The sequence below is a fragment of the Colossoma macropomum genome, unplaced genomic scaffold (genome assembly GCF_904425465.1).
Source record: "Colossoma macropomum unplaced genomic scaffold, Colossoma_macropomum, whole genome shotgun sequence".
NCBI lineage: Eukaryota > Metazoa > Chordata > Actinopteri > Characiformes > Serrasalmidae > Colossoma > Colossoma macropomum.
In genome coordinates this window covers 5,096,686-5,108,953 of record NW_023494788.1, presented here as the reverse complement: position 1 = coordinate 5,108,953, position 12,268 = coordinate 5,096,686, and the positions used below count along the sequence as shown (strand labels likewise).

The following is a 12,268-nucleotide window of genomic DNA, read 5'->3' as shown; positions in this document are numbered from 1 at the left end:
CCAAAAAACCCTGTTTTGGTACTATATAGAACCCTTTCTGCTAAGAGTGTGTGGTGATGTTTACAAGATTTTTCCAACTAATTATGTTTTTTTCTTAATAAACAAAACATTTCTATTTGGTTTATACGTAATATTTCAATAGTACTGCACATGTATGCTATTTTTAAGACATACAAGTTTTAACAGTCAGTACTTACATATTCAATTACTTAGCAAATGGAGTGTGAACCTTTGAGCTGAAAGTGAATGAATTTGATTCACAATTCACTGGTTTATGATTCACTGTTTGTACAAACTCAATTCCAAAAAAGTTGGGACAGTAGACAAAAAGCAAATAAAAATAGTCAGCGATTCAACTCAGTGATTAATTGAAAACAATACTGAGACATGATGATATGTAATATTTTACCTTATCAGCTTCATATGAGGGGTTATTAATAAATGAAAATCTGTGAAAGCTGAACACAGTTTAGAGCAACATATGCTGCCTTCTGGATGACGTCTTTTTCAGGACCCCTCATGCTTTTTTTCTATATGACAGCATCAGGCCACATTCTACACATGGTACAACAGCACGGCTGGGTAATCAAAGGGCATGAGAAATGTCACACTAGAAATGTGTAGCATTATCGAGCTAACAATGTGAAAACAAAGGCCCTGTACAGTTACACAGCTGAAGACTCACATAAAGTATCGCAAGAAACTCCAAAACTGGATTAATTAGTATCTTCAGTCCCCAAAAGTTTATTAAAATTTGTAGGTGATTGCGATTTGATTTGGTGAGTCAATAACAGATTCAAGCTTCTTAAAGAAACATAATGCATTAAAAGTACTAAACTATTACGAAATATCTAATCAAAATAACTTTATTTGAACCCTGCTATATATAATTGACATAACCATTCCATAAACATGTTATGGAAGCTGTCATACGTTTATGTCCAGATTATGTCCAGTAGTATAGTGTCATGTTACAATTTTTCTGGCTATTGCCGTAATACACATCAAAATTGTTGATGTCATGATGGCTAATTACAGAACACAGCAATAATTAGCATGTGACATAAGCTATCATGATATCAACCATTATGACATGGGGAGTGTGGGGAACAGCCTAACACAGGGCACACTTTGACACTGACTTTTTTATGTGGTTCTACAAGGTCAAGCAGTGTGAGCTTCTGGCCACATCACCGCATTTCCTAGTCATGGTCACCCGTGGAAATTCAGAGCGATTCATCAGCATTTTAAAGAGATCTGTACCAAGGACTGCTTTCAGGGTATGTAAGGCATTTTTTTCAACATATGTTTTTTTTCGGTCACTGAGCTGTTTGGGTAAAATCACAAAATCCAACCTTATATTACATCTTGTTTTCTACAACGTAGCACCATTTTGAAGCGAGAGACAAGCTTACAGCAGGTGCTAGCTAGGCTTAAGTACAGCCTCTGTAATGCGGGGTTAGTTGGTACACAGCAGTACAATTAAGCCACCTTTAGTAAACAAAGACAAATAAGGTAAATGTTGTGTTTTTGAAATTGACATTAACAGTTGGTAAATCTTTAGTTATTCAGAAACAACCTTCCTTATTTTACTGATGTATGATGATGTCATTGTTTGACACATAGTCTCATGTCAGTTTTCATATACAATTTGTTGTGTGTGTTGAGCTGTCTGTGTGTCTTACATATAGATAATATATGTAATGCAATGTTTTCTTTTCTTTTATAGTTTCTTACAACATAGAATTATATTGAATTAACTTGGTTTGGACTAATCTTCAGACTTTTCTAGCAGGTGTTAAACTGACCCTCTGTCTGTTACAGTGAACCCACCCATGGGTTAATCTGTAACACTGCGCTTCTGGTCATTTTCGGTGAAATTGTACATGAATGTTAGGTGTAAGAAACAAAGTTCACGTGTTCGTTTGTAGCAGAGATGTTTATGTTGCTTGTATAAAAATATGATTATTCCAACTTAAATTTTTTTTAATTATTTTGCAAAAAACAAAATGTATTCGGTTGTGCCCCGCTCTCCACTATGTCATGACAACTGCTGATAATGGTAACAATGGTAACACTGTTACAAAACTACATAAAATCTGCCATAACAACTCATGACAGCATGTCTGCCATGATACGTTTATAACATAGTTGCTACCTGTTTGCAAAGTCTACTTTGATGATTTACTTAGTAAGTCTACTAATAAGTTACTGACAGTAAGTCAGTGGTTCTTAACCCCTTAACAATCCAGGCTTATTTTATATTAAGGCTTATTATTCAGTAACTACAGGGGCTTCAATGCAAACTAATAGAGCTATTCTTAGGTTATAGAAGCGTGTAATAAAACTTCGGGCACAGTGTATTGAGTGAAGTAAAGAGCTTGTTTGGGTTCACTGCAGCATCTCCTGCTTCATTCTTCACCATCAATTGTACAGTATCATGTAATCTAGCACACAGAGTTAAAGAAAAAAGTCTATGGCTGGTGCAGCAGCGCTTTTAGCAAACAGCTAACTGCACTCAGATTTATGGCATTTGGAAGATGCTCTTATCCAGAGCGACTTACAGTTTGATCATTACACAGGTAGACGAAGGTAGTGTTAGGAGTCTTGCCCAAGGACTCTACTGGTATTGTGTAGAGTGCTTGTCCAGATGGGGATTCTACAGTGTAAAAGGCAGATGTTACCCACTACACTATACCAACTGAAGGCACTCACTACCTTATGCTCAGCATCACAAGGCATCAGCCTGGGCTGTGGTTTGTACAGCTCCCATTCTGTGTTTCATCCTTCATTCGCGTCCATGATTAGATTGTGAACGCTGCCTGCGCTGCTCACACGCTGTGAGGCACTGAAGTCAGAGGAGAATATCACATGTATTTGTTTAAATATCACAGCCTTTGCTTGTGTTGTTGATAAATTGAGATTTGCTTGCGATTTGTCAGATGCAACGAGAAAATAAAATCTACATAGCAAAGTCCACAATTAATTACATTTACATTTGATTTACATCTGGTTCTACTCTGCACTTCTGACTTTAATCTGTCAACAACAACTCACAAATACAAACGTGGCATGGATTTAAGGTTTACAGTCCACCCTTCCAGCAGAATGTATCTGCTTGCTTCAGTGAGCTACAAGTAATTTAATACAAATGTACAGCCATGCTTTTGTGCACTTGTGCTTTCGTTATTGCTGGTGATAACTGTGGCTTCCAAGGGTTAAATCTGATCCGATGCGAAAAGAGAATCTGGACTCATGCGTTTGATTTGCATGCCTACATGAACACAAATGACGCGCATCAAGGTCAGTTTCCTTTACTGATCAGCAGTCATGTCATCTCCCTCCGAAAGCCATTGAAATATTTCATAACACCATTCTGAGCTCCACTCTGACTACCAAACAGGCCTCAATGGAAACAGCCACAAGTAAGAAGTTCAAGGTTAGAATTCACCTAAGCAATCAAGTCCCTCGTCACTGAGGCAGACGTCTGCATGCAGTGCCTATCACGTAAATGGAAAAACAAATAAATAAATAAGTAAACAAATAAGAAACGGTGGCCATAAAAGAGCAAGTCTGTGATTACATTTCACGACTCGAATATATAATGAAATATTTTCATTTATACACTTCTACTCACCTTCACCTACCTTGTTCCTACACTCATTGTCCATTTTATCAGCTCCACTTACCAAACAGGTACACCTTGTAGTTCTACAATTACAGATTCTAGTTCTGCATAATTTGTTAGCCCCCTTTACTCTTTCATTAATGGTCTTGAGAGAGAGGAGAAAATCAAGCTGCTTCAGGTCTGAAAACATCCACAGGTGTTTCTGTCCATCCTTCCACTGTGAGAAGACGACTCAGCGCTATGGGTCTGAAAGGATGTGTAGCTGTCAAGAAGAACTCACTGAGAAAAGGAGACGGACACATCAAACAAAAAAGCTGCTGGTGTTCTCAGACCAATGGACTGACCACGCCAGAGTCCAGACCTCAACATCACTGAATGTGTTTGGGATTGCTTGGATTGTGGGAAACAGAAAATGCAATCAACTTCAAAAAGTCCAAAACAAAGCCTGACCTTTGGAGGTGTAAAAAAAGGAAAGAGTGGACAAACGAAATACTGAAACAAATAATATTGTATTTGGTTTGTAATTTTCTGTAAATATGTTTTCTGCTTATTTTACCAGACCATGAAAAATAAATAATTTGTGGCAGTTTGACTGGAAATTAAAGTCCAATATGTGGTGTTGGGCACATTTTTACATTTTGTATAGGGTAATATTGAACCTTAAAAGAAATATGAATATTACTCTGAAGTGGACTATATTTGTCTGTTTTATCACCCAAGACCAAAAAAATGTACATGCTTAATATGTCGCTGCTGTCGGGAGAAAACACTGTATCTCCATTTTTGTTGTTTTTCAGTTCTTGATGTAATTTAAAAACTTGACATAAATTTCATGAAGAAAGGCCCAAAAAAAAAGACTTTTACATTAAAAGTAAAGTAGGTTTTTTCCTTCTTCTGTAAAGTTATCATTTTGGAGATACAAGGTTTTTTTCCAACAACAGTGATACAGTGACAGGCTTCTTTTTTGTATTTGGAGAGGTGTAAAAACTAGTGTAAAATGCTTTGTAGCTCCTGAATACTTTTGTATTTTGACTTGTAAGACAAGATGAACCAAGAAACGCAGAAAACAAGACTGATTTCTCCTCCCCAGCATCCATACACACATTGTAAACCCCAAAAATAACAGGTGTCTTTTTATTTTCTTGACATTTTCTTCTGTATTTGAACCTAAATGATGGAAATAAAAGGAGGTGAATGAATGTCTTCTTCAGTTTAAGCCCTAAATGATCATTGAGCTATTTGTACTTCAGCTAACTAGTGTTATAGTGTAGTAGTACAAATTGTTTGAAAATGAGCTCGGATCTGCATAAAGGGGTTAAATAAACGAATGGTGGTCTCTGACTCCTGCACCGTACTGTATATGGTAAGTTGGACCTGGTACAATGGACAACGAGCACTGATTCAAGGTATGTACCTACCTTAGGTACCTAAATGGCGCACATCCAAAAAGGATGTCCTTCCAGTTTCCGACTGTTATACGATTGACTCGTTGGGCATTTTGACAAACTGAATCTAAGATAATTCATAATTCCTCTTAAAAGTGAATTCCATCAATTTGCAGCAGCAAGATAAGCAAAGCTAATCACAACCTGCCCAGCACACTGTCTGAGTGTAACAGCACATTAAGTCGGCTGTCACATTAAACATATGGGGGCGTATTACCTCTCATGTAATAACGATTACCCAGTAATGAGCGCTTTGCTTGGTTTAGTCTGAGGAATCGTGCTGTTCTCTACGGCTCTATGAATCACACAGAGTAGCACTTAATACTGGCCTGTCACACTCGTTTAAGTGATTGTTGCCCTTCAAAGACAAAGAGCAGTCATACTAACCAACATCAAAAAATAGCTGTGTTTTTGTTTGTTTAGATCTATTATTCATCAGCCAAGAGCTGTGTTCACAGCCAGCAAAGACAAATGGTCATGTCAAAAGAAAGCAACCAACAGCATCGATACCGAATCCAAGCAAGTGGAAAGAGCCCCCCGGGCGTCAGAAACAAAAAAGAGCCGCCTGACAAATGGACGAGACGGGACGAAAAAAATCAAACGCAACCTTGATAGAGTACGCGACGGACGGACGACATCACACAGAAAGATATGACAAACTGATGTATGACACCACCAGCACGCGAGAGGCCGCGGGCGCGGATCGATGAAGATGATTGAGGGCGAAACCAACACCTGTCGGCCCAACATCAAACACCGAACCAACACCGGAGCAGAGGGTTAAATATGAAATCATCTGATAACATAATCGGATTTAACATATTGGGATAAAAAAATAAAACATAGCATGTGGCTTGTGCAAAAGTAATGGCACTGTGTTAGCAAATAAACCGAAATTGTGCACCAAAGTTTGTAGAACAATGCCATATTTTAGTTTGCTTCACTGGAGAGGATGTGTGACTTTACCCATAATCCTTGTTTTTCGAGTGTAACCTTGCCCATTGAAACTGAGTTATGAGGTGTAGTGGTTGAAATCTTCCTCTATGAAATGGGACCCTCAAATAAAAAAGCACATTACTTCATTAACAGCTACTAGCGCTGCTCTGTAGGCGACCCTGCCAGTCTGCAACGATAGCAGAGGAGGGTAAAGTTCAGCTCCTCACTGCTGGGCTTTAGTTACATTTAGGGCATCGATTTCCTTCAAAGAGGGATAATTATTTATTATCGCCCAGCCCTAATTCTTCAGTGATATGAAGCTGAAGTCAGATATTCACCAGCTTCTTGTTTGAATTTTCCCGTTCCACCTTAAATAGTGCAGCAGTTCTGACACCTGAGGTGCCAGAATGTAACAGGTGCACCATTTAAGGTGGAACGGGAAATTTAGCTAGCTAAATCAGGAACCCCTACCCCTAGGAGTCAACATGCAAAATGTATGGGTAGGGCTAAGTAGTAGGGCCGAGGGGTGAAATGGGATTGGGCCTTATTTTCAGCTAGAAAATCAGCAAAACAGAATTTGAGTGAAGGTCTTCAAACTTTTGCACACGACTGTATTAATTCAGTAATTCAGGCTTGTTCTTAATGAATATCAAAGCTGGAGGATTTTAGCCAAATGACTTTGGAGAACCAGCCTGATGGAACAGGTGCCGGCCAGCAGGAACGTCCATCATATCGAAGCTGAAAAGACCCTCCTGTCGTCAGTCTGAGACGTGTCGAGATCGGCATTGGCAGTACACCCACGTGTTGCATTGTGTTAAAAGACAAATGGGAACATGTAGGGGATGAACCTTTCCTGCGTGACCTTTAAAATTCTCTCCCTTGTCGCGGCATTAACGCTACGCTAGCTTTCTCACACCGGCCTGCCAGAGTGGCCGCTGCAGCTGCCCGCTGACCTTCTGAATCTCATCTCCCTCTGTCTGCCTCGCCACTGCTGGCTCGCCTTTCAATTGGGAGGAAATTAACATGAAATTAAGGCTCCGCGAAGATTGGCCCATACTGACTAATGGGACTAATTAAGATGCAAAGCAAAAGCCCCCTCCCCCTGAACTGATCGACCTTTGACATGCTATTTCCGAGGTCTATGAGTTTGTGGGCAACATCAAGAATCAAAGTGCTGACCAAAGTAACTTTGACAGGATAACAGCAATAAGAATGCTAATGAGGCCCCTGATGAGATTGCAGCAGTGTGAAAAAACTGATGTATAAACAACGGGACACTGATTTCGCGCCACACGTTGACCCTCGTTTACTAAATATTCAAGACTTCAGCCATTAAGAACCCGTTGGTGGGTCCAGACTTCAGTTTCTACATAAACTACCATTCAAAAGTTTGGAATTACTGTTTCCATTGATTTAAAACCAACTAGTTTGCAGACAAGTTTATAAAATGACTTTTCTACTTCCTGTTTAATTAGAACTAGGAGCTGTAAATAAAAAATAGGAAGTGTTAGATGTGATGAATGGAGATGCAGATGATTCTAAAATGACCATAGAAGCTGTAGAACATTGAAAATTAAGCTGTAACAAATGTAAATCCAGAATTCATCATATTTCAAAAGTGGAGATCAAATCTTATGACAAAAATAGATAAATAGACATATAGATAGATATAAAACAGATAAATGGATAATTATATTATATTATTTATTATAGTATACTATTTTGCTGCTTTACAGAAGGAAAAAAACCTACTTCACTTTTAATGTAAGTCAATGGAATCAGAATCATCATTTTTTCCAAGTACTTTTGGTCCATTCATCAAGACATTTACATACAATGTAAAGGACAGCAGGCATTTTCAAATTATGTAAAAAACTGAAAAACGACAAAAATGGAGATGGAGGTTTTGGTCCGACAGCAGTGATTTACTATGTAATAACTTCTCCGTTCACTGAATTGCTGAACTATTAAGCATTCAAAACACTTCTTGGACAGTAGTGTAATATGTACATATGCATTGTGTTGTATTTTATTGTCATTATTGTATTTAAAATAGCAAAAAATGATTAATACAGCAAGTGATTCCAAACTTTTGAACTCTAGTGTAGCTTATATATTAATTTCATGGTAGTTACCAAATAATTCAGAGTAGTTACTGAATAATAAAGAGCTCATGGGTTAATGGAAGGAATGCAGATGGAACATTAGCTCTCACTGATGTTGAATCTGGGCCTCATTAGCAGGACAGTGAGTGGCCTGCCCTTTAACACATTCTTCTGTGACGCATCTCTTCTCCGCTCGGCTACAAATGTCACACACTGGGAAATTCAAGGCCTACCTTTTGCCGTATCTCTTCCTCCATCTTGACAGGAGAGCCGAGTTCTGCCACTTGGCGGACTCCCTCACTGGCATATCCCCCGTATTCCCACAGCACGTAGTTTCTGGAGTGAGAGGCTCCGATCAGAGCCGACCAGTGATTGGCACGCCCTTTAGGAAAAAGCACAGCGGTCGTTCAACAGCAGAGACTGGTTAATAAACTCAGCAGCAGGCTTCACTTCAACACTGTCATATGAAAACCTCATCTCAGAAAACGTTTTAAGAAAAGAAAAAGAATGTTCTTTTGGCTGATGTTTATTATTATTTTTTAATCTGAAGCTCACACTGTGTGGACTAAATGAACACATGAAACACACTAACACATTTCTGGTACTTTCCATGATCCAAAGTCGCAACATGAAAACATAACATTGGGCCTATTTCACCAAGATTCACCAGTGTTTTCTTATTTGGGATTTGTTTATAGGTAAGAACAGAATCTGCACACTCAAGAGCACAAAGGTGTGAACAATTCTGTGTTTAAGAACAGGTCATGAATCTGACAGAGACTTGTTTAGTTCCTTTCTCAATAATAATAACACTAAGGCCCGAAACATACTTCACGCAAGGACGCGAACGCAGATGCTCCAAGCTACGCAGACGGGGTTTCACGCCTAGTTGCATTGAAAAATGTGATGCATTTCATAACGTGACGCAAGCCTGGCTGCATTCTGAGCGTTACAGCGCGGGGCACTAAAACAACAGCCAAGCCTGGCAAAGCGGTCAGCCTGTGTGCTTTCTCAACTGCCATAGCAGACGAGCAGGCGAGTCTCCCGCAAAATCGGCATAAAAATATGATTTATTAGCACATTTCCAATCCAAGAGAAGAGGTAGAGCAGCTCACTCTCCTCTACTGCCCACGTTTAGCTGTTGAGGCTGTTGGAATAACAGTAGCTCCCTCTCTGATTTGTACTTTAATGCTCCCTTCAGTACTGAGTGTTTTAACTGCCACAGCAACGTAAGAACGCACGGTCAGTTTGTACAGAAGGACCAAGCGTTTGCAGCATGTTGGCCGAGCGCTGTCATTTGCATTCGCGTCCTTGCGTAAAGTAGGTTTCGGGCCCAATAATCACACATCATAAAGAGCAGCTTGTGTTTTCAAATGGTGCAAAAATAAAAACCAACAGCCGCAGTTTGCTTGACACCCACTAAGACGACTCCTACAACTCAACGACAATCAAGTGTTTGTTGAGCATTTTCACCTAAGTACAAGCCAAACGTATAACCAGCAGTCTAACGAGCTCCTGCGTGTTTATTTCCTCTCTCTCCAGCCGCATGAAAGAGGATTCTTCACCGTCTATTTCCGAAAGCCTGGTAGGTGGCCTCGCAGCGGCCGCCCTGCACTCGCTGGCAGGATCTCTCTACTCTCTCCTGTTTGGTAAATGATTAGGGCTCCTGCCGCTGTCCTGTCCTCAGTAAATAACTGACTGTATGCTTCCAGACACGCACATGGGTAATGAAGCCTGTCTCGCCGAGACACTCACAGTGGCAGGGAGAGTCGGAGAGACAGAGAGAGACGTCTCTTCCTGTCTCTGTTACACATACACGCAGGAGCTGCTTATGTGATGATGCAGTCAAATAATTAATTATATATCAGTCTTCAACCGTTCAGCACTGTGGGGCTATAAAGTCAGCCCTTCTGCTCAGCCACACCGAGCTTCTCAAAACGTTCAATAACACTGCGCTGAAGGGCAGCATTCATAAGGCTGTATGACACCTACGGAACTTTTTCAGGACTGATATAAACCCATATGAAGTGTTCTACTGAATTTGTTCAAACCATAAAAACATATTCAAGAAAATAATTCATTATTCAGAGCTTAGATACTTATCTTATGATCTATTTGTACTCAAGGCTAAATATATACAAAATCATTATTTAAAGGGTACTTTCTATTGGAAGGTGTCCAGTCCACAAACCATAACCCCTAAGTTTACACTTGTGAAAATAATACTTCATTTGTTTGTATTTTTAAGACCTTTTGAATCCTTTTAAAGTGAAGCTGAAAGGTTTAGATTTATCATGGTTTTGATTTTTAAATTAAAAAAGTTTATTCAGCTTTGTTCAAGAAATGCTGTCCTACATTACCATGTCACTACCGAAACTGTTTTAGCCTGTAGGCGGAGCCTTATTTTAGCCACGCCCCTGCATTTTAAAGCAGGAAGTGAGACTGCATCCCTGTCCCTCATGGCCACATGGTGAGCAGTTAGGCTATGTTTACACAGCAGGTAAAAGTGGCCCAAATCTGACTTTTTTCTTCATATGTGGCGCAGATGTGTCATCTGTGTGGCAGTGTGAACAGCAAAAAACTGAATCTGACAATTTCAATTCTGATTAGAGACACTTTCATATGTGGTACTGAAATCAGCCGCACATCCGATCTGCGGCAACGCGACTCAGTCTGAACAGCCAGATTGAAATTTATGCGGTTTTTACATCAGTCCACCTATGGGGCTGTCGGACCCATAATTTCGCTGCTGAGACTCATAAACATAAACAAAAAATCAGATTTGGTGAGAAAATCAGATTTGGACTTTTACCTGCTGTGTGAATGTAGCCTTAGATTCCACTGTTTTGAAATAAATGTGTCCCAAAGTCTGAAAATCAGTGTGGAACATAAAAAATTGTCACTACCGAAACACATTTTCTGTAATTAAGTAATTTTTGTGTTCAATATTATGATTTACGTTTTCACTACCGAAACAGTCACCACTGAAACATTTGGTGAAGTTTCAGTAAAGTTATGATTCTTTTGGTAGTTTAATGATTTATTTTAATCAGATTAACATAATTAAGGTATAGGGTCAGTTAAAAGTCAGTTAAAGGCTCTGAAGGATCCATATAAACTTCAACAAAGGCTTTTCCAACAAGCATCAGTTGTTATAAGACTTCAAAACTTTAAAACTTTATGACAGTTTATGCTTGTTGCCTTTACACAGTTGCATGCAAAAGTTTGGGCACCCCTGCTCAACTTACATGTTTGATAAGTTAACACATCCTCCATACATAACACACTTCTGCACATTTTAATGCGTAATTACTGTTTATTTGTGAATTTAACATACTGGAAAAAATAAAATGTGGCCTGTGCAAAAGTTATGGCACATTTTGTTTATGATCTTTTATTTTTCCAATATGTTAAACTAAGAAAAATAAAAATTGTGCACTAAAATTTGCTGAAAAATGTCTTTTTAAGTGTATACTCTGTAGAGGATGTGTTAGCTTGTTTTCACTTAAAAAATCAATAAAAAGTGCAATTTGAGAGGAGTGTTCAAACTTTGCATACAACCATTTTTGTGGGTTTACGTCAATTGTAATTATAGGCTAATGTAGGTGTCATACAGCCTTATGAATGCTACCCTTAAGTAATGTGTTACTAAATGTTTTAGATAATAATATTAAATAGAAAGCTGTTTTGATAATTGGGTAGGTTGTAGATTTGGGGGGATGTTTCCCCTTTAAGGTTTAATTGTTCTCTCCAATAGTCCACTACTCAACACATTCAGGCTTGGCTTTTAACAGTGTGTTGTGATTGTTTCAGTTGTTAAATTTGAACAAAGAATATATATATATATATATATATATATATATATATATATATAGTATATATATATATATATATTTTATTATATTATTTTTATATACACATATATATATATATATATATATATATATATATATATATATATATATATATTTATTGTAATACATATTTAAAATTATTGCATTTTTAAACAACTGGCTTAATCTGAGAGAATCTTTGGTTTAAATCCATATTTTCCATCACTGCACACACAAGACTCATGGGAAATGGAGTCCGTATACAGTTGCTGTAGCAGACTACAGTGTCCAGTTCCAAGATAAGAACGTTTTGCATATTGA

General features: G+C 38.5%; 1 protein-coding gene across 1 annotated transcript in view; it reads right to left on the bottom strand.

The window, feature by feature from the left end:
* spon1b (spondin 1b) overlaps positions 1-12,268 on the bottom strand; it is a 132,068-nt gene that overhangs the window by 87,914 nt on the left and 31,886 nt on the right. The window contains exon 6 of the mRNA XM_036568118.1: positions 8,348-8,496. Within this exon, the coding sequence (XP_036424011.1) occupies positions 8,348-8,496 (149 nt within the window). The remainder of the gene's footprint in view (positions 1-8,347; positions 8,497-12,268) is intronic.